Genomic DNA, 26593 nt, shown 5'->3' with positions numbered 1-26593 from the left:
GGTAAATTTTCAGAAAGTTTTATTTTTGTATTGTATTAGTATTTGATTTTTAAATTTTTATCAAAATGCGTTTATTCACGTGGCAAGAATTGTTCCTTAGGTCATCATGTTCAAAGAAAGAAAAAAGAAAGAAAGAAAGTGAAATGTCCAAACTTATGAGGGAATTTACAGGGCTTGGGTTTTTTTTTTTCTTGTTGTTGTTATTTTTGTCTGTACTGTTTTTAACTTCTTTTTAGCTGACAGATAATTTAGGTGTGTTTTTTTTTAATGGCAGGGAATTTGCTGTTGAAAGCACATGATGTTTTGCAATATAGAAATTGGATTTGAGGGTTAGTTTTTATCAGTAGCAGTAGCACTATGATTGTCCTTTTAGGTTGACCTTTCCAATTTTAATATAACTTCTTCAGTTTTTCACTTAGAAGACTTAAAAAATATAAGCGTTTTCCACTTATAGGCAACGTTCTGCATTAGGAGAGTGTCTGGCTGCCTTTGCTGGTGCCTTTCCTGTAGCATTTTTGGAAACTCATCTCGACAAACACAATATTTACTCCATCTACAATACTAAGTCTTCTCGAGAGAGAGCAGGTAACACAGAAGCATGTGCACTACTTGATATTTGAAGCTAAAACTTAATGACATTTGTTGTGTTTTCTGACCGTGGTTTTTTAATGGGCTATTTTAATTTATTAGCTCCATGTTATTTGTTCTTAGGTGTTATTATTTGGAATTTTTTGGAATGCTGTATACTATTTCCATAGTGTTTCTGAAAGAAAATTAGTTTAATTTCTTCTAAGTCAATGAGCCACAGACAAATTAACCCTCTTAATAATAAGACAGAATAATCAGCAGATATGGAAAAATAGGTCAATCTGATTTCTGATTCAATTATCTCTTATAGGTAGTCAGTAAGTGTATGGAATTCTTATTTGTTACAGTTATAGATTTGTACCTTTCATTTCTCTTGGTTCACCAGGTATGTCTATCTTATTGGAACAGTTTTATTCCATGTGATGTTTTTCTAATAGTTTGGTCCTCTAAGTCTGATAAAGTATATTTTATTTTAATCATTTTCCAAAAGCCCTCAAGAGTTTCCCCAACTTGAACAAGAATTATTAGCTGTTCACAAATGCATACCTCTCTGTTGATGAGATCATTTCTCTGTGTAATTCATGTCTATATGGGAGCTACTGGTTACACTGATTTTATAGTGAATTTTTCAAGTGAAGAACCTTTTAAAAGCTTGAATAATCATTATTTAATTTGCCTAATTTATGATTCTAATTTCATATCACAGAATAAGTTAAAGAAAAATATGTTGAATGTAACTTAGCAATATTTTTCTATATAAGTTGTACAATATATTTGTAAACAGTAAAACACAGTTGAGTTTGGATTGTTAACTATCTGTATAAGCATGTCTTATTAAGTTGTCTTATTAAGGATTTTTGATTCATTAATATTTTGTAATGAATCAAGAATGAAGCAGATTGTTATTTTGTTACAGATAAGGAAATACACAGAGCAGATAATTTCCCCGCTTATTTTCTATAACACGTCGTTTGCATAACAAAGGAAAGGAATTGCATTTAATGATTCTCCTTCATTCATTTTTTTAGTCAAGTCATTCAACAAATGATCATTGGTAGATGGAGAAGATGGTATATACAAAGATAAATAAGATTTGATTTTTTTCTTCAGGGAGTTTTTAGTTGCAGTAGAGGGAGACAGACTGGTGAATATATGTGATAGAATTCAGAATAAAGAACACTGGGGACACAGAAAAGCAGTTTGAGCTGAGAGCACCTGGGAAGACTTAGCAGCGTTTGTGCAGATGAGCCTTGAAATTAGGAACACTGAAACTCTGGTAGTTAGGGGAAACTTCAAGTACTTTGAGGTGGCAGTAGCTTTCAGGGAAGAAAGAGAAAAGATGAGACAAGAATGGAAAGCCAAGAAGAGGCGAGGTAGGCTTCCTGTGTCAGGTAAGGAGTGGGGACCGTACCAGTGCAAAAAGGGTCCTTTTATTGGCTTTAAAAAGGGGAGTAACGTGAGTAGCTTTGCATTTTAGAACTCCATCATGGCAGAAATAAGGAAGATGGATGAGTGTGCGTCAGCAGTTAGAAAATGATTGTGGTAATGCAGACGAAATCTAATTGGGCAAGACCCCTTGGATGGAGTCTATAGTGAAGAGGTTATGAGAAATCCTAGAGGTAGAATCATCTCCTGTAGGAGATGAAGGAGCATCAGAGCCTAGAATTTCTCCCAGGTTTCTAGCCTGGGTGACTCATTAGATAATGTTGTCCTCACGAGATAGTAGCGCAGGCTCAAGAGGTAGATTGGAGAGGAAAGGTCAAGTTTAAATTTAGACCCATTGTATTTTAGTTGCTTTTGACACATTCCTTATGAGACACACAAAAAAACTTCAGGGAATATGGCTTTGAGAGTTATTCTCTTATAGCAGAAGCCCATAGGAATGGCCAGAATTGCCTAGGCAAACATATAAGCTGAAAAAGAGAAGTGAGTTCAAGATAAATCCCTAAAGAAAACCCAGATTTAAAAGTTCAGCAAGGAGAAAAGAGTTAGCAAAAGGAGACTGACAAAATTCAGAAGAGAGTCAAGAAAGACTGAATGCATTGAAGTTAAGGAAAAGGGGGATTTTAGGAAAAGGAACTTTGGTCAGTGATGTGAAACGCCCTTGAAACACTTAGTAAGATAAGGATTGTAAAAGAATAAATTCGTTCAGTGGTGAAAAGCAGAAGCCTTCGTTTCTGTGGCTAGGAGAGCACTTGGAAAGGTAAACAGTCTAGGAGAGAGCTGAGCATGTGTATAGGTTTGCTGGGGAAGAGGCACTAGAGAAGGAGCTGAAAATACAGTCCTGAGCAAGGCGGCTGCTGGAGGGTAGACAACATCAGAACACAGGCGAACCATCAGTAGGGACCTCAGAACTCCTGCTGAAAAGGGGAACAGACGTGAATGTGAGACCAGACACAGAAATCCTGTCCAGATGAGAGCAGGCAGTTGGAAGAAGAGACATCTGATATTCCTGTTTGTTCTGAAGTAGAAGGATCGGTCATTTGCTGATCTTCAGGTGGTTGGGTAGGGACTCGGGGGAAAAAGAAAGTTTGAAATAGCTGCCATGGGAAAAGGGAGAGGCACAGGGAACTTTTATTCAATATCCTCTGATAAACCATAATGGAAAAGAATATAAAAAATGAATGTCTATATGCGTATAACTGAGTCACTTTGCTGTACAGCAGAGAGTGGCACAACATTGTAAATCAACTACATTTCAGTTTAAAAAAAAAAAGGAGAGGAATCCAGCTGAAGACATGCCAGGTCTGGCTGAGTTTTGAAGCCCAGTGTGAAATGGTTGCTTGTGTCTGTTTCGGGTCACTTCTTTCACTGGATACATGTCATTTGTACCTGTGCTTCTCTAGCTCTTAATTTGCCAACTAATGTCGAAGATGTTTGTCCAAATATACCATCTTTGGAGAAACTCATGGAAGAAATTGTGGACTTAGCTGAGTCCGGTATTCGCTACACACAAATGCCACATGTGATGGAAGTTATCCTGCCCATGCTGTGTAGCTACATGTCTCGTTGGTGGGAGCACGGACCCGAGAATAATCCAGGAAGGGCTGAGATGTGCTGCACGGCTCTGAACTCAGAGCACATGAACACGCTGCTGGGAAATATCCTGAAAATCATATATAATAACTTGGGAATTGATGAGGGAGCCTGGATGAAAAGGTTAGCAGGTAAGATTGGGAAGGAATGTGCCACTTCCATTTGTTTTATTTCCAAAAAGATTTGAAATACAGAAGACTAAAATTTTTCTATCTCAATCTTTGTGAATATTTGCTCTGTGCTCAAAAAATATTCTGGATTATTTCTGTCATGCTGTTCTAAAAAAAAAAAAAAAGTAGATTTAATCAGACATTGGGTAACTTTCCATATAGTTACTACTTTTAAGTGAGTAAACATTTTCTGGATTTGACTAATCTCGCTAAGATTAATCAGTGCACACAGCAGTAAAAATTAATGATTCTGCAGACAGACAAAAATAAAACTGGATTTTGAAGCCACCCAGGTTTAGTCATCTCTCTTAGCAGGAATGGGGGAGGATAATCAAAAGATACAAATATTTACATTTAAGCTTCTCTATCATTGCACTATATATATTGAGTAATTGGAAGCAATTTGAATGGCCAGCCACTAGAGTATGGTTAAATAGGTTGTGCACATCCATATACCAGAATATTATGCTTTTTTCCAAACATTAAGATTTCAACAATATTTTATGATGTGGAAAATATTCAGAATATCATGGAGGGTTAAAAGAAGAACTTTAAAAATTTGAATTCAGAAGTTTACATAATGATATTACTTATTGGTAAAATTTCCAAAAAAAATACACCAATGTCTTACTAATTTGGGTAGGGTAATTATGGTTGATTTCTAACGTTTCCCTTTTATACACCTCCCCAGTGTATGTATGTTACTCTTAGGGAGAAAAAAATTCCTTTTAAAATGGCCTAAAAAACAAACTTATGGTTAGCAAAGGGGAAAGGTGAGGGGGAGGGATTAATATACACACACTACTATATATAAAATAGGTAATCAACAAGGACCTACTCTGTAGCACAGGGAACTTTGCTCAATATTTTGTAATAACCTATATGGGAAAAGAATCTGAAAAAGAACGGATATATGTTTATGTATAACTGAATCACTTTGCAGTCTACCTGAAACTAACACAGCATTGTAAATCAACTATACTCTGATATAAAGTAAAAATTAGATTAAAAAAATGGCCTAATCAAGTTTAGAACTGTTGCTAACAGCTACAACTATTATTAAATAAAAGAGCAGTATTATATGTAATCTATCTCTTCCACTGGGACAAGGATGGGGATGGTTATAATGAGATGGTGTAGTAGTTAAGTAGGTAGTGGTCTCATATAAGTATTCAGTGGTGTGTATCTCTTCTAAAAAAAGGGCCGGGGGACCTTTTCCATTTGGGGACTTTTCTTCTTTGTGTGAAAAGAATTGATTTCCAAAGTGAATGAATGTCTTTTTTAAAGTTCTAAATTAGCCGCCAATTTCTTTCTTTCTTTCTTTTTTGACAACAAGGAAGCACATCAGTTTCAATTCAGTAATCATTTTTGAACAGCAGCTATGTAATTAGGTTTGGGACTAGAAAAAGGACTGAGGCATGGGCTGAATTCTAAAGGAAGTCATGTGCTGGAGGAGAGCGAGGCTTAATCATGCTATACGATTGTAATGACCGTCTCATCCTCATTTTAATGAATGTTTATGCAGAGCGGAATACTAATGTCTGTCTTCAAACAGTATTTTCCCAGCCTATTATAAATAAAGTGAAACCTCAGCTCTTGAAAACTCATTTCTTGCCATTAATGGAGAAACTCAAGAAAAAGGCAGCGATGGTGGTATCAGAGGAAGACCATCTGAAATCCGAGGTCAGGGGGGATATGTCCGAGGCTGAACTTCTCATTCTAGACGAGTTCACCACGCTGGCCAGAGATCTCTATGCCTTCTACCCGCTCTTGATTAGATTTGTGGATTATAACAGGTAGAATGTTCAAAAGTGATTTAATTTCTCTAATTCCCTCGTAACCTTACTGCGTTCGTATGTCCCAGTGGAATTGCTTCATTCACTACTTAGCAGTGAGTGTGTTCACAATGATGACGTTATCAGATGTGAATTTCACCAAACATCTTAAAATTACAATTGGAGATCCCATTGTGGAGCAGTCTGCCCTGTGGGTGTAAAAGCTAGCACTTTGACAGTTAACAGTGTTTAAATTATTTTAAATGTTAACGGCTGTACACTGAAGCCATTTATGAGCTCTGTGGGCAAGCATGCTCGCCCTCAGTTTACTTGGTTTCACATTTAACTTTAGGAGGGTGATTTTTTTTTTTTTTAATTAACTTTAAGGAGTAACTGAGACACCACTTTATTTATTATGTGATCTAGGGCAAAGTGGCTAAAAGAGCCTAACCCAGAAGCAGAAGATCTTTTCCGCATGGTTGCCGAGGTGTTTATCTACTGGTCAAAATCCCACGTAAGTAGGAAAATACTGGCAGTGCTTACTCTCTGGAATATGTTAAGGACTTTCAAAATTTAATCAATTTTCCGATCCCCTTAGTAAATACCTATCAGAGTGTTTCTCAGGGTCATCTCCTTAGTATCACTTAACTGGTCAGGAGAGAGACTAGGTTTCCCTGGGGAGTTTGATGCAATCCAAGCCTTCTTTTGAGTTTTGTAATTTATCTTCAAACCATCACAGAGATTTTTAATTGTGCTGAGTATTTATCATAATCAGTAGGTTTTTAGGTGAATGCCTAGTGTTAGTTTCAAGAATAAGAAAAAGAATCTGAATATGTGCTTCTGAATCTCATGGATATATTTAAAACACAGATCTGTTAATATATGTTATATACGTTCTAACCCAAATTTTTGAAGGTGAAACTATGTGAGCAGTTATAATATTATTAATAGTAAAATTAGAATGTTAATATGAGCTGAATGAAAATTGAGGCTTAGTCTATTCACTGTTCTTCATACAAAATCTTTTATTACTCATCAATTATTAACATATGTAGATGCTTACTATGAAATTATTTTGTTTGGGTTATGCTCCTTTAAAAAAGAAACACGTATAATTAGATTGTTAACCTCTCTTTTGAAACTCTGTGATTATTTCTGCTTTTATTCTGTATTTGCTTTCACTACTACCACTGCTTAAACACTTGACTTTGCCAGTGTTTTTATGTTCCTAAATTAAAAGTGAATAAAATAATTTTAGGGTATATGAAAAAGTAGATAAAATATCTGACAGAATGGAAAGTTGTGTTATAGTTGTGCATGCCCTTAGGAAATCTGTGTTTATCCCAAAAGGCAGTATATGCTTTCCACCAGGTAAGCATATACCTGGTGCTTGGTGTTTGAGTATTCGTTCTACCCCTTGGTAGGTGTGTGACTTGGTTACTTAAATTTTCTGAACCTTAGTATTCCCATCTTTGAAACATACATATTTCTATCTAGTTCCCAGAATTGTTGCCCCCAGCCAAGCACCCTCATTGGATATTCAACTATTTGCTTCCTTTCTTTATAAGTCTTATATATCAAATTACTACTTATCTTTGTAGAAACTTTGCGTTCCTTTGTAACCTCTATTACGTGAACTACTTATCTGTGGTTTTAATTGAAACTTCCTTTGGGACTTCTCAGAATTTCAAAAGAGAAGAGCAGAACTTCGTGGTACAGAATGAAATCAACAATATGTCTTTCCTCATTACGGACACCAAGTCAAAGATGTCCAAGGTATTACTATAATCTGTTTTACTTTCTAGAAAATGTCTGAATATAACGTTCATTAGTTGAATTGGTTGATATTTTTTAGATCTTTTGGAGGTTTGTAACTGGAATTTGATGGATTTGATAATATGTTTACTGATTATACACACACAGTTTTAAGGGTACCTGGGACTTATTGTAATCAGGTGTGGCAAGACATGTAGGCATGGAAATGACCGTCATGGAGGAAGAAAATTTCACTCACAGTTCCCTGGAAACAGAAGGCACAGCGTATAGTGAGGACACATGGGGAAGCATCAGGGTCAGCCATGAGGCAGAGGGAGCAAGGAGAAGATGTGGACAAGAGCCTTTATTATGGTTTCTGTGGAAAGGAGCAGGTGAGGTAGGGAAAGCAGGTTTAGCATTGGCTAGCTTGAATCATTTCAGTGGGCTCTGGCGTGTAGGGACTGTCCCTAGTTGTCTGGTACCTGGCCCTGGGTGATGAGGGCAGGTGGATTGAGATTCAGGTAAAGGAGATGATTGGATGACAAGGACTCTGAATTGATTGGTTTGTATATGAAAGGCATGCTTGCAGGCAAGTAATTTTCTAACTCTAGGAATTGACTAACCCTGGGAGGGGCACCCAAAGATCAGCAGGGCCCACGATGTCAAAGCATCAGAATAAAAAGGCATGCTTAATATACACGCACACTCACAAAATTGCCAATCAGTATAATATACATATAATTAGTCAATAATATGTATTCATCAGAGGGAATGTATGTACATTTATGTGTGTCAAATAAATACAATGCAAAATAATTAGCTGCATTGTTTAAGAACCACGTGGATGGATTCTAAGTTCTCACATATGAAATGGAAATTTTTGTTTTCTCCATCACTCATGTTGGGGACTGGAGGACCTTTCAAAACACTGAAAAATATGTGCCTTTATCTTTTGAATTACCACTAAATAAGAAAATGAATGTATTAGATGGGGTAACACACAAAATATGCTACCAAGTGGCCAAAGATGCAAAATAGTGTGGCACTGTGGCCACGGAAATCAGTCTCGACCAACTCAATAAATTATGGGAAGAGAGATGAACCCCAAGAGTCCATCTGACTTGTTTCATTGGCGACCACCAGGACAATAAAATAGCATCACCCTTTACTCTAGTCTTATTCAGAGTTGTAAGTGCCATGTATTTGATACTATTACACATGAACTCAAAGCTAATGCTGGCTGAAGCTTTGCATGACTAGAACAGTTGTCCGACTACCACAGGCTATTACTCTGTGGGTCTGTGCTCTTGAAACACTCATAAAAGATGATAAATTTTCTTTCCTCTGGGCACACAGTAAGCCTAAAGAGTGAGGAACTGCTCCTTCAGAAGATGCTATACTAAGAGTATATATTTCACAGGGATGTTCTGAACTGAAAACTGTTAGTGAATTACCCTGCTTTGTCAGTGTGTTGTCAGTTTAGGCCAGTGTGAACAAAGGCATAGAGAGAGGACATAAGAGGTCAGTGTTTTCTTTTGGAGGATGACAATGACTCCAGTGTATTATCAAACTCAAGATAAATTAAAGGTCTTCAGAGCAGAGGTCTGCACACGTCTATACAGACATCCTCTTCCCTGTTTTCCATCATTCTAGTCCAATGATTCTCCAAGCATACACTCAAAGCATTGTACATCCTGTAACCTACACTGAGGCATCTACAACCATTGACATTTACTCCTATTTTCAGGAAAAAATCAAAAGTAATGGATAGGAGCATCTCAAATTTAATGTCCACCCCCCCAAATTTTGTTAACCCTTTTATCTTTTTACCTATGACTGCTAACACTCTGAGACGAGATGGATCGCAAATAACAGTAATATTGATGAAAAATTTAGAAATCAGCGACTATGCCTTGCTTCTTTGCTTTAAAAAAATTTTTTTTGCCTGCATATGTGCTTGACACTTTATATTGTGTAAGTACTATAAACTTTTTTCCTAGAAAAAATGTTTCTAGTTCAAACAATGGAGTCAAATATACTAACATGTTACATATATTGTTTTACTAAAGTAATCATGATGTGCATGTGTCAACATTTGGACAGATTTGAGAGTCACTGGTTGGTCATAGCAGTGTCATGACTGCAGTTTTTATCAGTATCATTGAGGTTCTCAGCTGACCACGGATGGCAAGAAGGATTCAGAAGTGGAAGGTAGTCAGGGCATGAGTAAGTTCTGTCCCAAAAAGCTGTATCATTTGGGTCTGGTGTCAAGAATGGATACCAGTAGGGTGGCCAGAGGTCTTACATCTGAAACTGAAATGAACAGAGAGGTGTTACCTCCTGAAACGCTGAGAGCAGAGAGATGCAGAAAGCTTCAGGGATTTCTGTGACGAGACCTTAAACCATCTGTCTAAGGCGTCACAGCAGCCGATAGAGCCACCCTCCCAGAGTCCTGCAGGAAAAACGAACTACTTTTGGCCAGAGATTGAGACCAAATGCAAACACCAACCAAAGGACACATTGTCACACATCAGTCTTCAGCCAGTCGCTCGAGCAGGGATAATCACTATTTGTATGGCGTGCCATTTCCCGAATTAGAAGAGTATATAAGTTGGCCAGCAGACCGATTTGGAATAGGAAATCTGGGATAGGGAAGCTCATTTTGACTTAAAGCAAAATATATGTAGCCCGGAGAGAGGCCAGTGCATGTATAATTGGCCATGGTACTCTGGGAGTTCTATTTTTCTTATTTTTTGAGGAACCTCCATGAAGTTCCACAGTGGTTGAACCAGTTGGCATTCCCACCAGCAGTGCACAAGGGTTCCCTTTCCTCCACATTCTCACCAAAACTTGTAATCTCTTGTCTTTTTGATGAATAGGCTCACTTTTATCCTTCATATATCTAAATTTTCATAAATCATTTATGACTTTATGTCTATTTTTTGGGTGGGGTTGTAGGCCATTTTCTTGTAGGAATATTAGAAAATTCTTCCCTTTTTCTTGGTCCTCTATTAAATTTTAGGTTATTTTAGGTGAAATTGTTGGAGCTATATTTGTGGTGCGTGCATGTGTCTGTGTGTGTGTGAGAGAGACAGACACACACACACACAAATACAGATTGATTTAAGAGAGAGGTCATTTATCCGACTCTCCTCCTTAAATATGCTGTTGACAGAAATAATAAACCATCTGTAATAGGAATAGAAAAGAGTTTTATTTGAGCCAAACTGAGGACTATAAGCCGGGAGACACAGATTCAAGAAGCAGTTGAATTATGTTCCGCCGTACTACCAAATGGGGGAGACTTACAAAGGCAAACACTGCAAAGTTACATAAGTTATTTGTCAAAAATTATGACTGGACCTGGCAAGAAGTAAGTGTGCTTGTTAAGTAAGGATTGGTCGAGGTCCAAAATAGTTGCATAGTTACCAAGGAGATCTTGAGACTACAACGCTGCAGCTGGCAGCTGCTAGCAGATGTTGTTTTGAGAATGGCTGGTGGTGTCCTTGAGACTGGTACAGTTCAGAAAATTCAAGTTCTCTGTGATGCAGGATCGTGTCTCAGACCACATTCACAGTGGCCACTGAGCTCCATTTTGGATATCTGAACCACAGTTACTCTATTTTAATTTTTTAAATGCATTTGTTTCTTCAGTGGTTAAAGCAGATGCACAGTGCATGTTTGATGGGTCACGAAACAGGCTGTTCTAATTAGCGTAAAATTTAAGTTAAATCATGTGTAAGCCAGAATGACTTTCCCAGACCTCAATATGTGAAAATTTCTTCCTTCAGTGCCTACATATTGACCATGTTGTTGTGTATTCATATCTGATTCAAACGTTAGGATTGAAAATGAACTATGCAAATTCAGTAGTTTTAGCGGTTCTGTTCAAATTATTGAACAGCTCCTATGAGTAAGGCACAGTGCTTGGTTCTGCATATACAAAAAGGAACAAAATAGGTTTGGCCACTTCCCTAATGGAGCTCCATAGTCTGGGGAGGAAATCGGCACTGAACAAGGAAAAACCAGCCCTTATAGATGTACATGAAGATATTTGATTGCTCGTATATTTAATTTCTTCATACCAACAGTGGACTATGTCACGCATGAAAGTTCAAAGATTTATTGACTGTTCTTTTCAGTTTACAGATTTCCTATGGTATAGAAAGCAAGATGATATTTTGAGCAAAAGTAGGAATTAATTTATCTAGTACTTCTCAAAACTGAGCAGTGTAGAGTTGCCTTCAGTGTTGATTTAAATTATTTTTATTATAAGGTTGCTTAAATATTTATAAATATCAAGCCAGGTATAAGCTCCTTCTACTTTTACAACAGTAAAACCAAAAGACCTTTACAAGTTAAAATCAAAGAAAACTTCAGCACCAGTAAAATTTAGACTTTAATGTGTTGAGTAATATTGTTTTGCAAAAACTAAATTACCAGTATTGGGTAGAAATATGTTTGCATAATTTATATCAATTTCCTTAATTTTTAGGATGGTGGTTCCTCATTTGGATAATTATTTTTATCAGTGTGGTTAGGTTTCCTTTTAGCAAAGAGCTCATGTAAAACCACTGATTCATTATTTTTATGGGTTAATCAATTTAATAGTACAAATAATTATTCACTGTGCTTTTTCTACTAAACTTACTGAGAGTACTCTCTTACAAATTGGTACAGATAAAAGCGGGATCCACACAATAAGTACATCTCTTTGCAAAGTGAATATGATTCCTGTTACTGTGGTTCAGATATTGTAGGTTTGATATAATATATCAATATATACTATATATGTAATAATATAATACATTATATAATATATATTATATTATTAACATATCAACTACCGTTACGATATGATTTCAGATGTTTCAGTACTTTCACTTTGCAAAAAACTTCTTTCATTATCATGCTGTGATATATTTTGCCTTCTTTTGGGGAAAGCAAATCATTTGTATATTAAATGATCTTCTGAATTTCTCAGCCCAAAACTGTTACAATATATCATTATCATAAAACTATCTTCAATGTTTGATTTATTACTACAAAGAAATTTAACATGCACGAAGAAGTGGATATGGGACAGCTGTTTTCATTTTAACATTAGAACATGTCCTCTTAATAGAAAGAAGAATACTCACTACCCAGTGAAAATTAGACTCTGTCATTGGAGGTGACCCTGGCACAAGCATAGTTTTCAACAAAATCACTAGAGAACCCTGAAGTATCATAGCTGTTCTCAGTTGTAAACAGGTTATCCAGAGATAATCCTGAATATTTATGTAACACTGATTAGTATATTACATCTACATTAAGGCCCTGGGGAGACGAGTGTTCAGCCTGTATAAAAGGCAAATATATGAGAGTTTTATATATGCCGTGTGTGTGTGTGTGTGTGTGTGTGTGTGTGTGTGTGTGTGTGTGTTGCAAAGCAAGCATTTGTCAAAGCAAAAACCATTTATTCTTAATCTTTTTTTTCCTGTTAACCACCAAAAATCATAAAACATACAATATCTGAAATTACCATGGATTTTTCATGCATCCATATGCCTCTCTAAAATTACAATGTGCATTTTCCTTCTAAAATTATATAGAGGGAATTCCCTGGCAGTCCAGAGGTTAGGACTCGGCGCTTCCACTGCCGGGGGCCCGGGTTCAATCCCTGGTCAGGAAACATGATGTGGCCAGATAAACAACAACAACAAAAAAGAAACAAAAAAATAAATAAACCTTTTTTCTTTAAAAAAAAAAAAAAAAAAGATTATATAGAAATGCCTACCAGTAAATTCTAGTGATTTGGGAATCTGAGAGTAGGACTTAAAATCAGCAAGAGGTGCCGAGAAGGAAAGAGAAAGGGTATCTTCAATAGGATTCCTAAACAATAGGGACCAGTGGGAAACGAGGAAGGTGAAACTACAGGCAGGTTAGAAAAGGCTCATAGTCCTATGAGACAAGAAGTCATTGCAGATTCCAACACTTACCTTTGTTCTGTAGGCAGCTGTTTCTGATCAGGAAAGGAAGAAAATGAAGCGCAAAGGAGACCGGTATTCCATGCAGACCTCTCTTATCGTGGCAGCTCTGAAGCGATTACTGCCCATTGGCTTGAACATCTGTGCCCCTGGGGACCAGGAGCTCATTGCTCTGGCCAAAAATCGATTTAGTCTGGTAAGGCTCCTGTTCCTACCAGCGGGAATGATCATGCAACCTCCAGATGCTCATGTGTTTGGATTCCTTCGTCGCACTGCTCTATGTCAATATTTCATTTGCATTGAATGCTTTATTAAGCAATTATTCTGCACAGGCCCTAGGACTCAGACACGAAGACTGCCTAATATTTTTTTTGGAGGCTGTTTTTATTTCTAAATTACGTTAATCACCCCCAGGGCATATTCAGAAACCAAATAGAAAAGATGGCAACAAGTCACTGGTAGTGGAAAAATATGGACTTCATATGAACTCCTATATCAAATTTGTGATGAGAGGTATCTGCAGATTTATGAAGGGTGATTTTGAATGTTAGATGCATAATGTATTGTGTTGATTGTCATTAGATACGAATTTGACTTTTGAATCAACAGCTTTTCTCCTTTGTGAGCATCAAGATGAAGTTCTCAAGATTTCTTGATGGTCTCTGGTTTTCCTCTTCATGGTTACACAGAGAGGATGCAAGTTTTCAAAAATATACACTGGGGTTGCTGTCTTTTATTCATGTAAATTGGAGGACATGTTCTCCCTCCCATGTTCCCACACTGACGCACCTCTCTGCATATCCAGAGTTTGAGACCCTACCATGAGCAAATTGAAGGGAGACTGTAGGAAAGGGAGCTGCAGAGATGCAGGCCCATTGGCTTTTGTCTAATATTTGCTTCTCAGGATATGCCCCTCATTATTACTGGATCCTTGGGGATGTTATTGGGTGCTAAAATGACTTCATGGAGATTTCAGAGAATGCTGGAGACATACTCCTGTTTGAACCCAAGGGAACATGCTTCTGCCCTACTTCTTGTGAATTGGAAATTCAGTTGTCTTGAGTCTAGGGCACTTTCACTGGAGTTAAATTAGGTGGTTGTCTTGTTTCAAGTCACAGCAATATCAAAAAATTATCTGAGCTATAAGCCCCAGATATTAATTATCTGAGCGATTTAATACATTTGTTGCATGTATTAAATCCTATAAAGACGTTTGTTCAAACATATACTATTTCAAGAGGTTTATTTCTAATGACTTGTGACAGTCGATGCATTATAAGACTTCATTTAGGTAACATTTATTTCTTGACAGAAAGACACTGAGGATGAAGTTCGAGATATAATCCGCAGTAATATTCACTTACAAGGCAAGGTAAGCCCAATATTATTAGAAAACACACTTAGCACCTATAAACTAGTTAACCTCTCTTTAGAAGAGTACTACAAATAATGTTACTTTAACAAGTAAGGTAGTGAAAATATGTCATCTTAATCAGTCATTATCCTGCTTGCAAATCCTTTTGTATTAATGACTCTCAAGATAACAAATGATGTATTTTTAAAGTAGATCATTGGAGATTGTCAAACTTTGAAAAAAGATGTCGCCAGTTGAAATAAAGGTTGGGAATTTCCTTCATATAGCTGAGTTTGAGGACCTTTGGGACATGGAGACGGGTGTCTATGAAAATTTGATATTTTACACCTAGTACTCAGAAATTAAATAAGTGTATTTGAGTCATTAGTACATACGAGATAGCAAGAATTAATTTAACAGCAAAGCCAGGGTACATTTAGAAGAGAAACATGAATGGAAACCAAGATAACACATACTTTCTAATGGTGGGTAAAAAATTTGCTCAAAGTAGTTTTTGTAGTCCAAGCATTTACCATTATTTGGAAATGCTTTCATAGTAGTGGATAAACTGTTCATTTGTTTACAGGACCTGTTATGTAATATGAGAAGTCTAGCAATTTATTATTTTGACTCAACTCTTTGCTTCTATTCAGATGTCCCTTCTGAGGAATTTTTTTTTTAATTGTGAAAATGTCCAAATGTCAAAAACTAGTGGCTATAGTATAATGTATCCCTTACTGGGTATTAAAATGTTTCTTTCCAAAGATCCAAACCATATTCATTTTCTTTCAACACTTTGGAATATAATATGATAAAGGTGCAACGTGCTTTTACAGTACTCACAATGCACAAATATTATTTAGAGCAAATTTCATGTGTACTTTGTTGTGTACTCAATTATCCATTGAATTTTAGCTTTAACAGAGTAGGAGATTAGTTCCTATAAGAGCATGATCTCTTTGAAGATAGCAAAAACATTTTGAACAGTATTCAAAATGTTCATAAAGGCTCCAGCTGAACCTCAATTTTATACTACATGCATGGACATTTGAGGCAATCACGTGCCCCTGAAAAGACCTCGGGAGCCCCAGGGAATTCGAGACCACACTTTGAGAACCATGGTCCCACATAGAGACAGAAAGTATTCACTACCTCTTAAGAAGGGGTTTATACCACTCTCAGGAAACAGTCAAATAAAAGTTATGTCTTGGATAAGCAGGAGGAAATTCTTCCATTATATTCTAGAGGTTACTTGTAGGGATACTTTGGACAATGTATGCTGTGTATTGAGGAGTCAGGAGGAACAAGAAGAGCTGAAAAGGATGCATATTTATAATCAATATTTCACCTCCAAACGAATGAAACCTGAAAATAAAGGCATAATGAATACTTATTCTTTGTGACATTTCATTCTATATTTTTTACGCCAGGCGTAAAAATAGGCCCCAAGGCCCCCATGTATATAAAAATAGGCCCCAAGGCCCTCGTGTATATACAGACTTGCAAGCAATGAGTTCTTTTGTTCCCAGCTCCTTCTTGAATACATTGTCTTGAAATTGTAAGACTGGTAATCCTGAGGACAAGAGGGAGTGATTGTATATTAGAAGGAATAATATCTAGAGGTACCAGAGTCCTCAGATGAAAAAAGTATATGGAGGAAAGCATTTTGTTTTATCAGAAGACAAATGGTGTTGACAAGTCGTTCAGTGCACAAAGCTCTATCTCTGTTTGCCTCTAAGATGAAAGTTATTTTTAACATTTCAAACTACACTTTCTCAGGCTAGTAGTTGTGAAGTTTTAGATGTTGTTCATTTACTTCTGCTTCATTGCACTCCGTCTCCCATTTTTAAAGGAAATATTTAGTGGGAGGAGAAGCATACGAGTATTGCTGTGCCCGTTTTTAATGACATAGTTAATCTAAATTATTTCTTTCAAGTGCTGTATCCCTGGAAAGATGCTTGTATTTGTCAGTTTCTATGGTTTAAAATAATATTTCTTAAAAACATTCAGAATCCCGTTGTATCTTTCACTCAGGAAATTTACAGTGTTAAAAAGTAGAGTCTGTAGATTGGTTTATTGTAAGAATGTGATTTTGTAGGCCTTCGTTGCTTTATATTAATTGATATCTTTGTTTCAGTGAGACTGAGCTCTGTTGTAGAATCCTTGTATTTATAGATAAATGTGATCCTATATCATTGCCTCTAAAGTAAATATGTGAATCTCTCAGTGTTTGACTGTGAAAGGAAAAGAGAAAGATAAAAGATTGCTTTGCCTATTTCCTTTCCCTGACCATCTCCAGCTCATCCTTAAATCCTAGTTGAAACTTCACTTGTTTAGGGAAATCTTCCCAACCACCAACAGATTAGGTTAAATCTCCAGGTACCTTGTATTTCTTTCTAGTAGCCCTTGTCACAACTGTCAATGTTTGTTTGATGTCTGCCTTCCTCACCAGACGATAAATTTCACGAGTACAAGGTACTTAACTTCTCTGTCTTGATCTCTGCGTCATGTTTTCACCCTGTGCTATGCTCAATAAATAGCTATAGATTGACTCTTCAGAAGTGGGTCTTCCCCTCTTTACACTGTATTTTTTGAACATTTTTCTTTTTTTCTGCAGGTGGAGGATCCTGCTATTAGATGGCAGATGGCTCTTTACAAAGATTTACCCAACAGGACAGATGACACTTCAGATCCTGAGAAGACAGTGGAAAGGGTCTTGGATATAGCAAATGTGCTTTTTCATCTTGAACAGGTTAGATTTTGTGCTGATTCAATCACATTTGCCTTAACCGTAAAAAATATTTTTTTAAAGGATGTGTGTTAACTTGTTAACTGTGGGCCAGAAAACATATATGTCCAGCATGTTCATTACCAAGAATCTATGACTTGGGAGTCCTTAGTATCTAATCAGCAGCATTTCCAAGCCTGTAATTTTTGTAACCATCGATAAATAATGTATTTGGGGAGATCAAGGCCTCTGTTTTATAGTCTTTTTCAAAATATTTCTAAAATTAAACAGATAATTAAAATTATATAATTAATTTTAAGCCATTCTAACAAAAATTTCAGGAGTTACACCTGATTTCAAATGTTTTATAACTGTATTATTTTTCTATTGCTGCTCATAAAAACATGTTTGAGATACTATCTTTCCCTGGTCTGATATTTGAATTTTGAATTTAAGGTCACTTGTTTAACCTTTCCTTTTAATATTTTTGAGCTAATTTTTCTCAAGTTCAGCAATATGTTACATTTAGAGAAGAGCGGTGCATTGGTATTAAAGCCATGTGAGAATAATGTTTTTATATCATTTTTCAGTTGTATTCTATTTTAAGCTACAAAGCTTCCTGTGTATTTGACTTTCTTATTTATTACCTTTGCTCAAGAATTCCCAAACCAATAATATCTGAAATGTCATCAATCGGTGGATTGTATTTTTGTATAAGGGATCTTCTGGCTTAGGTAAAATATCTGCAACACAGAGACAGTCTCTGTTTCTCACGAGGTCCATTCAGCAAAATAACACCAGACTGAGTGTGCTCAGTGTAAACCCAAGAGTGTGCTCTGTCCCTGGGTCTCCATGACAAGACCTACCTGACATGGAGGGGCGGTTATTTTACACTGAACATAAAATAATGAAATGCCCCATGTCACCTCAGGATGTTGTCATCTGAATGTTTTGCAGAACTTACTAGCATAGCAATAATAAATGTGTTTCTTTGATTCCTATTTTATATTATCTGATGACCTCCTGTCACTGCCCTGGCCAGTTAAATAACCGAAGGGTATATCTAACGTAGCATCCTCTTAATTTCCTTCTTGCTTACTCAGATGCCCCCCAAATGCTAATAACTTCTCCAATGCCATGCAATTTATCACTACACCTGATGAGATTAAGCTAGGATACTCTTATACCATATGGCTATCGATACGTATTTACATTATGTAACGCCATAATATTAATAATATAATATGATAATAAAGTATTATTTAGGCAACTTAATGGTCCCCTAAATATTTTCATGACATATTCAATAAATATAAATGATCATCCATCAGCAGATGACAAGATTTGAGGTAATGAAATGTTAAGTGATATATAAAGTCATAGAGTTGTGTCTCCAGAAGTATATACATATTTAGGAAGATTACTCAATGATAATTAAATGGCTCCTAGAGGACCATTTCTGACAGCATTACTCTACCATGAGATTTTAATTCTTCCTGGTTTCCATGCACGTATCTGGATTTGCTTGAATGACTTTTAGATACGTTAAATGAAGTTTATTGAACCCTGTTTTATTATAGTCATATGTTATATACTCATAAATACATAAGATCATAATGAATGATGTTATTTGTAAAGTGGTGAGATTCACTTTACCGAGCAGCTGTTTATCCCGTGAACATTTATTGCATGCACTACCGTATGGCAGCATTGTACTCTGCTGGGGACTGAATTCTGTCCCTCTACTCAAGTGGCTTGTGCTCTAGTAGAGTATATGGCCACATAGATAAATATGTAGTGATTTAGATGTGCCAGGATACAAAATGTACTGAAGAGAGAGTAAGAGGAACCCAGACTTACTCTAGCCATGATGAGGGTGATCCCTGTGTAAACCTTAAAGAGGTAGGAATTATCTAGGAAAAGGTAAGAGGGTCAGATTTTCATGGCCAAGTATTCTTCAAAATGTTAAGAATATGAGTAAAAAGAACTCATCAGTTATCAAAGAATAGAAAAGAGTGGAAGATATCTGTGTGAGGAATTCATGCCTTTAATACCTCTATTCTAATGTTAATTTGTGAGTCATAGAATAGTTTGCAAAGAATATTTTCATTTGCCACACTCGGTGCAAAAATAGTGGGTGCAGAGGAAAGACTTCATTTGGCTCAAGGGTCAGCGACCTTTGCAATTGAACATTTTGTACTGTACATCTGGTCATTTTTCTTAGGACAGTAAGCTGTCTCCTTGGAATTTTCTAATACTCAAACTCCAGACAGGCTAACACAGCAGCAAACCCAGGTGTTCAAACAGTTACAAGACACATCTTGATGTTCACCTTTGGATCACAGATCTTAACAACATCTAGTTACTTGATTTATAGGAAAATGCACTATTTAAGGTCTTTCCTTGTTAATTATGTTTGTTGACTGTCACCCATGTTGATCAGAATGCCATATTCTAGGTGAATAATACGACCCTTGATTCTGTTTTCACCTGCAGTGTCTCAACAATGTTTTGTTTTGCTTAATATAACCAAGAAGAAAATTGAACTGGATAATTATAAAAAAGTGTTTATTGATCCTATAGAAGGAAGAAGATCACAGAAATAAGTGCTTTCAAATTATACAAATTGCTTTGTTAAAATTTCCAAACCACTGTAATCCAAACGTTCTTAATGTTTTCTTCAGGCATTATTACATTCATATGTTGACCCTTTACTGCAAAGGATAATAAATTTAGTTTTACTTTTTTAGCTAACGTAACATTTTTATTTCTTCCAGAAATCTACATGTATGCGCCGGAGATATTACAGTCCGGGAAGTACAGTGTTCAATTGCCTAGAAATTACTAATTAATGTAGAATTCTGTGCTGGGATTTTTTTCTCTCTAATACTTACAATTAATCTCTTTTTCTTCTTGAAATTCCAAACACCATTAGCTAAACACATAGCTTGCTTGCATCATTTACTGCAACTTTTGAATTCTCATTTGTCCCTATCTAACAAAGTAATTATATATTTTAACATTTTTGCAAAATTAAATTCTTTTACTCACTCCTACTAATGTGTTCACAAAGACTTGTCATCTCTCCATCCTGTGTTATGTTAAGGAACAGTGGACTTTTCATTAGAATTTTCTTTAACTGCCTCTATTTATGTTTACTGTTGTAGCTCTTATGATAAAATTAGTGGAAATGGATAAATAAATAAGAATGGGTTGTTTTGCATAGGCAAAAACTATGTTTTGGCACCATAACCGAATTCTGAAAAGGATACAAAATTGTTTTATATAGGATAGTTTTCTATTTCTTTGAATTTTAAAGATGACATAGCTTCTAAAGTACACAGTGTTGGGAAAATATTGTATTTTTACTAAGGAAAATATTTAACATTTGAAACTATTTCAAATTTAGCATTGGGTAACTTGGAGGACATGGGTTTTCCCATAATAACTGTAAGGTACTTTTGGAATTGAAATTCTAGAAGTTCTTAGCTAAAAGATGCAGCTGTATTTTGGGGGGCCTTTGGGGGGTTAAATACGTGTGTCTTTGTGTCGTTCTACCTCAGGTCGAGCATCCTCAGAGATCGAAAAAGGCCGTGTGGCACAAACTGCTCTCTAAGCAGAGGAAACGGGCAGTGGTTGCCTGCTTTCGGATGGCTCCTTTATATAATCTGCCAAGGTCAGAATTTCTTTAATGTTTATAATGGATTAAAGTTATTCTTCCCCTAACAAGTGATAGGAGGCATCTACCTTAACGCGAGTACAGTAGTCCAAGAGAAGGATGGACAAGATTTATTGGCTCTTCTGTGTAATACTTGACTTTGTTTTCCTTTGTTGGGTATTCTCATTGGTCTGTAAGAGATCATTATTAAATGACGTTTATTTTTTATTGAAGTATAGTTGTGTTAGTTTCAGGTGTTTCAAGTGATTCAGTTATACGTATATAAAAATCTATTCTTTTTCAGATTCTTTTATAGGTTATTACAAAATATTGAATAGAGTTAGTTCCCTGTGCTATACAGTAGGTCTTGTTGTTTATTTTATATATAGTAGTGTGTGTATGTTAATCCCACACTCCTAATTTATCCCTCCCCACCCTTTACCCTTTGGTAACCATAAGTTTGTTTTCTATTACTTTTAAATATTCAGGAGGATCTGCTCACATATGTGAGGCAGGATAGAGTAATTAGGAACTCAGTCTCGGGGGTCAGACTGCCTTGATTTGAATCGACCTCACAGCTTATGAATGCATGACCTTGGTCAAGGTTCTTACCTGACTTTGTTATAGTTTTCTCAGCTGTACCGTAAAATTTGCCTCATAGAGTTGTTCAGGTTATTTAATGGGTCGAAGTATACACAGTGCTTAGAACTGAACGTAACACGAGCAGTGTTAATGGTTGTTTATTATTTTTGTGATTATTTAGCCCTTGGGGAAAAGAGCTGATATGGAACTAACTTATGGGAATAATGTAAACACGTTTGACAGACCCATCAACCTTCTCCTAGAGATACAGCAGATATACTTGTTAATAGAAAAGTAGCCCGTGGCATTGAAGTCTAGCCCAGGGTACCATTCCAGCCTTCTTGTGATTCTCCTGAGAAACTGTGCTGTTTCCCACTCTGAGCTTTATACAAGTGGCGTCATCCACATGTCTGTTAAACAAGGCTCAGCTCAGCTGCATCTCTTTTTTGGACCATCTCTGACTAAGCCACGCCCTTCTACTTTTTCCAAGTTGAAAATGCTTCCTCCTATTTGTTTCTAGGGCACATACCTCTAGTTGTGGGCACTTTCCTATAGTATTGGGACTGTTTGTCTCTCTGATTCAGACTTTGAGATCCTTTAGAGCTATGTTCAATTTCATATCTTCAGCACCTAGAGCACTGACTTTCAGTAAGTGTTTGAATGAATGAATAACGTAAGTTGGGGAGTAAAAAAAAAAAAAAAAAAACAAGACAAAAACATAACTCCTCCCTGCCTCCCGCCACTAACAAAGCAAAACAAACAAAACTTTTCCTTTTCACTAAGGCTGGTAAATTCCTTGCCATCTCGTCACTCACTAAGTATAAAATATATTTCAGTTCCTTCTCAAACCACGTGCTGCTTCTAAATTCTCTGACTCAATTATGGTGTCACAGTTTAGTCAAATAGAACATTGACCTTGAATTCATATTCTTATTTCTTTTCTGGTTCCTCCTATACAGACATTTTCCAAGTTTCATCAAGTTTTTCTTTTCTTTTCTTTTTACAACTCTATTGGATTATAATTGCCTTACAATGTTGTGTTAGTTTCTGCTGTGCAACAAAGTGAATCAGCTATATGTATACATATATCCCCATGTCCCCTCCCTCTTGAGCCTCCCTCCCACCCTCCCTATCCCACCCCTCTAGGTGGACACAAAGCACCGAGCTGATCTCCCTGTGCTATGCGGCTGCTTCCCACTAGCTATCTATTTTACATTTGGTAGTGTATATATGTCCATGCCACTCTCTCACTTCGTCCCAGCTTACCCTTCCCCCTCCCCGTGTCCTCAAGTCCATTGTCTACGTCTACATCTTTATTCCTGTCCTGCCCCTAGGTTCATCAGTACCGTTTTTTTAGATTCTATGTATATGTGTTAGCATACGGTATTCAACTTTTCCTTTGAACCGTTTCACATCACCATCCTTCCCTTCAAGGCCACCTCTTCAACTCCCTTTATTGACTCACATCATGTTGATGACAGCAGATTCCAAGCTAGTTTCTACGATGTCACGGAGTCTGCCGTTCCACTCTCTCGGATGTAACATATTCAAAATTGTATCCCTTATTCCGGTGGTTCTCAGACCTGGTGCTTTTAGGAAACACACTCAGATTCGCTTGAGAAATATCCAAGCCTCAACCTGTTGAATCAGAATATCTGAGGGCTTAGCATGTGTACTGTTGAAAAGCTCCACAGGGATTCTGATGTACCAGCAAGGTTGAGCCTCTCTCGTACAAGAATTTATGGTGAGTTCTGGCCGTTCCAGCTGTGTTGACAGTTCTTCTCCCTGTATTTCAAGGCCCTTCATAAACCTGTCTACCTTTATGTCTCATGATTCCTTAGCCCGCCTTTGATACTGTTAGGCTCAGCATTCCATCCTACAATGGCACCAGCTCATTGTAACACGTCTGGTATTCTCTTATGATGTTCCCTTATTGACGTGATTTTCTTAGAGTGGAACCTTAGCCATAAATCTCATCAATTTCATGATGAGTTTACTTACGGTTTTAGTCTTCACTGGTCTTCTTTAATTCATAGGCAACCACTTATCATCAGTATTCTAGGATTTAATCTTTGGATATATACTCCCATAAAGTTCCCTTCATACATTTAGTTTTGTAATCCTCAGGGTCTGTATCTAATGTTAACAGGAACACTGGATAATTCCAGAACATCGTTTATCCAGAGCCACTTTATGTCATAAGAGCTACCATGTAATGAGCATCTATCCAACGTGCTTTACATTCTTTATCTCAGTTTGAGTCTCACAAAACTGACACGTAGATGGGGTTATCCGAGTTTTATAAATGAGAGAAGTGAAAGTCGACAAAGTTGGATAACTTGACCAATGTTACAAAACTTAGAAATAACTAAATCCATGTCAGTGTGTGATCTGAGAAACCTTTCTCTATCCTCTGTGATGTCTTGCTCTCCAGTTGAGAGTGGGAAGTTTATTTTTATTTTATTCTTTTAGTACACAGATAATCCAGTGATAAAGTGCTACTGAATACCTTTTCACTTTAATTAAAAATAACTTTGAAATTGTGCTTACCTTTTAGGCATCGGGCTGTCAATCTCTTTCTTCAGGGATATGAAAAATCTTGGATTGAGACAGAAGAACATTACTTTGAAGATAAACTGATAGAAGATTTAGCGGTACATTTTTAATGGGGTTAGAAGATGAAAGAAAGTCTGGGCTTGGTGGAATAACCTTGGTGTGAGCCATTTATCTTATAACATTGAAGGGAAAACATCATTGCAGTGTATGGGCCTTAGGAAACTTTATTCTCGATTGTTATTGCATGCAGTGTTTAGGGAAAATTTCACTCTTCTTATTTCAAAGAGATCTCATCAGCATCCAGCAATTCAGAATTTAACTAAACTTTGACTCTATTATTCTTTTAAATTCTTCCTCAAAGCAACTTCACACACCTCAGAACCAGGATATTACTATAAAAGCTGAACCATAAAGAATTATTCACCAAAACTAAGTTAAAGGTTGACAAAAGCCAATGAAAAGTAGCTGGTTGTTAAACATATACAGGGCAGAGAATGATAGATTGGGTACAGGAAGAGCGGGAAGTCATGGTAAATATAGTATAAATGGCAAGTAGAATTTTTCAGTCCAACCATGCTGATAAGGAGGCTTTGTTACTGAGAGTGCTTCACTCAGGGGAGCCATTGTCTTAATTTTTTATGAGCTGCGGACCTATTTAAAAATCTGACCAAGAACCATCTTAGGAAAATTTATAAGCATACAGTCCTGCAGAATTTTGCACACTAGTTAGAGGCTTTATGATTCCCAAGTTAAAGACCTCTTGTCTAAAAGTTTTGTTTTGTTTTGTTTAACTCACAAATTATCAGGGAACATAAAGGATAAACTAATCCAGTTCATAAAACCTTAACCCTGATTACCCCCTTATATTTTAAATGAATTTCATTTGTCTTTAAAATCAAAACCTGTAGAATATTAGAATATTCAACCTGGTAGAAATTTACACAGTACCTGCAACACTAAGCCTTAAATCCAAGAAAGAACATCATTTATGTAGAGAGAATATCAGTCTGAATGGGTAATTCTTATAGAGATATAAAATTCATTAAATCATTCAACAAATGGGATTAATTAATTCTACAGTCAGTAAAAATGCTTCATAATTTTCCTCATGGTACATGTTCTATCCAATAGAATGAAATTACTTTTTTAAGTTTTAAAAGTAACTGAAAATGAGAAAAAATAATGTGTAAGTGGTTCAGACATTAACTCATTCAGCATTCTTTGCCTTTCTCTGTCTATGTAGGCAACAAAAACGTTTCATTTGATAATCAGTTTTGCCTTGCTACATGAACTCCATTTTTATACTTGGAGTGACATAGCATTTTATTGCAATTCTTTGTAAATTGAGCCCTCCCTAAAGCTGAAATCCATGTAGCAGATACACTTTTCAGTTAGTTATGAATCTGCTTATAAGAATAGCATTCAGAATTTTTAAATGATGCAAGTCATCCTTGCCCATAGTGCTTTTTGGTCCCATTATTAAATAGCATTTTTTTTTTTAAAGCTTCATACTTTTGCGTCAGTAATGTAACACACACACACACACACACACACACACGTGCATACACGTGCAGGTACAATGCATATAACACAGGCACATTCACGCACCACAATAGGAAGAGAAAGACTTTCTTTTTATTTGTTGTTCCGAGCCTTCACAGTGCTCCTGGGGCTGGGTGAACATTTCACCTAAATGTGAAATTTTATCAATTTGACTTTTGTATAGAAACCTGGAGCAGAACCTCCGGAAGAAGATGAAGGCACTAAGCGGGTTGATCCTCTCCACCAGCTGATCCTTCTGTTTAGTCGAACGGCTTTAACGGAGAAATGGTATGGTTGGGAGGGTTCACACGAGACATAGGAAGAACAGATAGAAACCCATGTCCGAGTGTTCTGTCCGTCACGTGTTCATGTCTCAATTTCATCTTGTTCTTGGGAGGAGAGAGAAGTGTTCAGAGATAGGACCAGTCTGGCATACACCATGAACCAACGCTCACACAACTTCAGGCTTTAATAGTTACCTGTCAAATATTTACCTAGCTCTCATTTTTCTTAACAACATTGTAATTAGCTGGTTGACTTGATTCTGAATCTTCTTATAAAATGCTTTTTCTGTTGATTACAAACAGGCTTTGGAAAATAAAAGAGCCCAAAGCAAATTTCAGTACCAAAACTGTTTGGAGACCCCTGGTGACCCCAAATTTCCTGGATAGATTCTGTCTCCATTCAGCAGTAAGTCTTAGGAAACTTGAGGAGGTGGGTGAGCCATCCTGTCAGTGGAAGGTTTCTTTGAGATCTGTTTTACGGGCATTCTCCATTTTTCTTGGTTCCTACAGTCTTGGTCATATGAATTCACTGAAACCACAAAGGGCAAACCTCTGTGGAGTTAAATAAGAAATGCACTCATAAGCCCAGTAATCAA

The 26593-nt window shown here is 36.6% G+C and overlaps 1 protein-coding gene across 1 annotated transcript in view; it reads left to right on the top strand.

The window, feature by feature from the left end:
- Nucleotides 1-26593, top strand: part of RYR2 (ryanodine receptor 2) — a 535211-nt gene that overhangs the window by 410367 nt on the left and 98251 nt on the right. The window contains exons 67-78 of the mRNA XM_068548931.1: nt 455-585; nt 3435-3755; nt 5350-5590; nt 5996-6083; nt 7253-7345; nt 13319-13489; nt 14606-14665; nt 17265-17399; nt 20153-20197; nt 20855-21051; nt 24173-24269; nt 25898-26001. Coding sequence (XP_068405032.1) covers nt 455-585; nt 3435-3755; nt 5350-5590; nt 5996-6083; nt 7253-7345; nt 13319-13489; nt 14606-14665; nt 17265-17399; nt 20153-20197; nt 20855-21051; nt 24173-24269; nt 25898-26001 — 1683 coding nt within the window. The remainder of the gene's footprint in view (nt 1-454; nt 586-3434; nt 3756-5349; nt 5591-5995; nt 6084-7252; nt 7346-13318; nt 13490-14605; nt 14666-17264; nt 17400-20152; nt 20198-20854; nt 21052-24172; nt 24270-25897; nt 26002-26593) is intronic.

The sequence above is a fragment of the Eschrichtius robustus genome, chromosome 7 (assembly GCF_028021215.1).
Source record: "Eschrichtius robustus isolate mEscRob2 chromosome 7, mEscRob2.pri, whole genome shotgun sequence".
NCBI lineage: Eukaryota > Metazoa > Chordata > Mammalia > Artiodactyla > Eschrichtiidae > Eschrichtius > Eschrichtius robustus.
The sequence above is the reverse complement of the archived record's forward strand: the minus strand, read 5'-3'. Positions and strand labels throughout refer to the sequence as shown.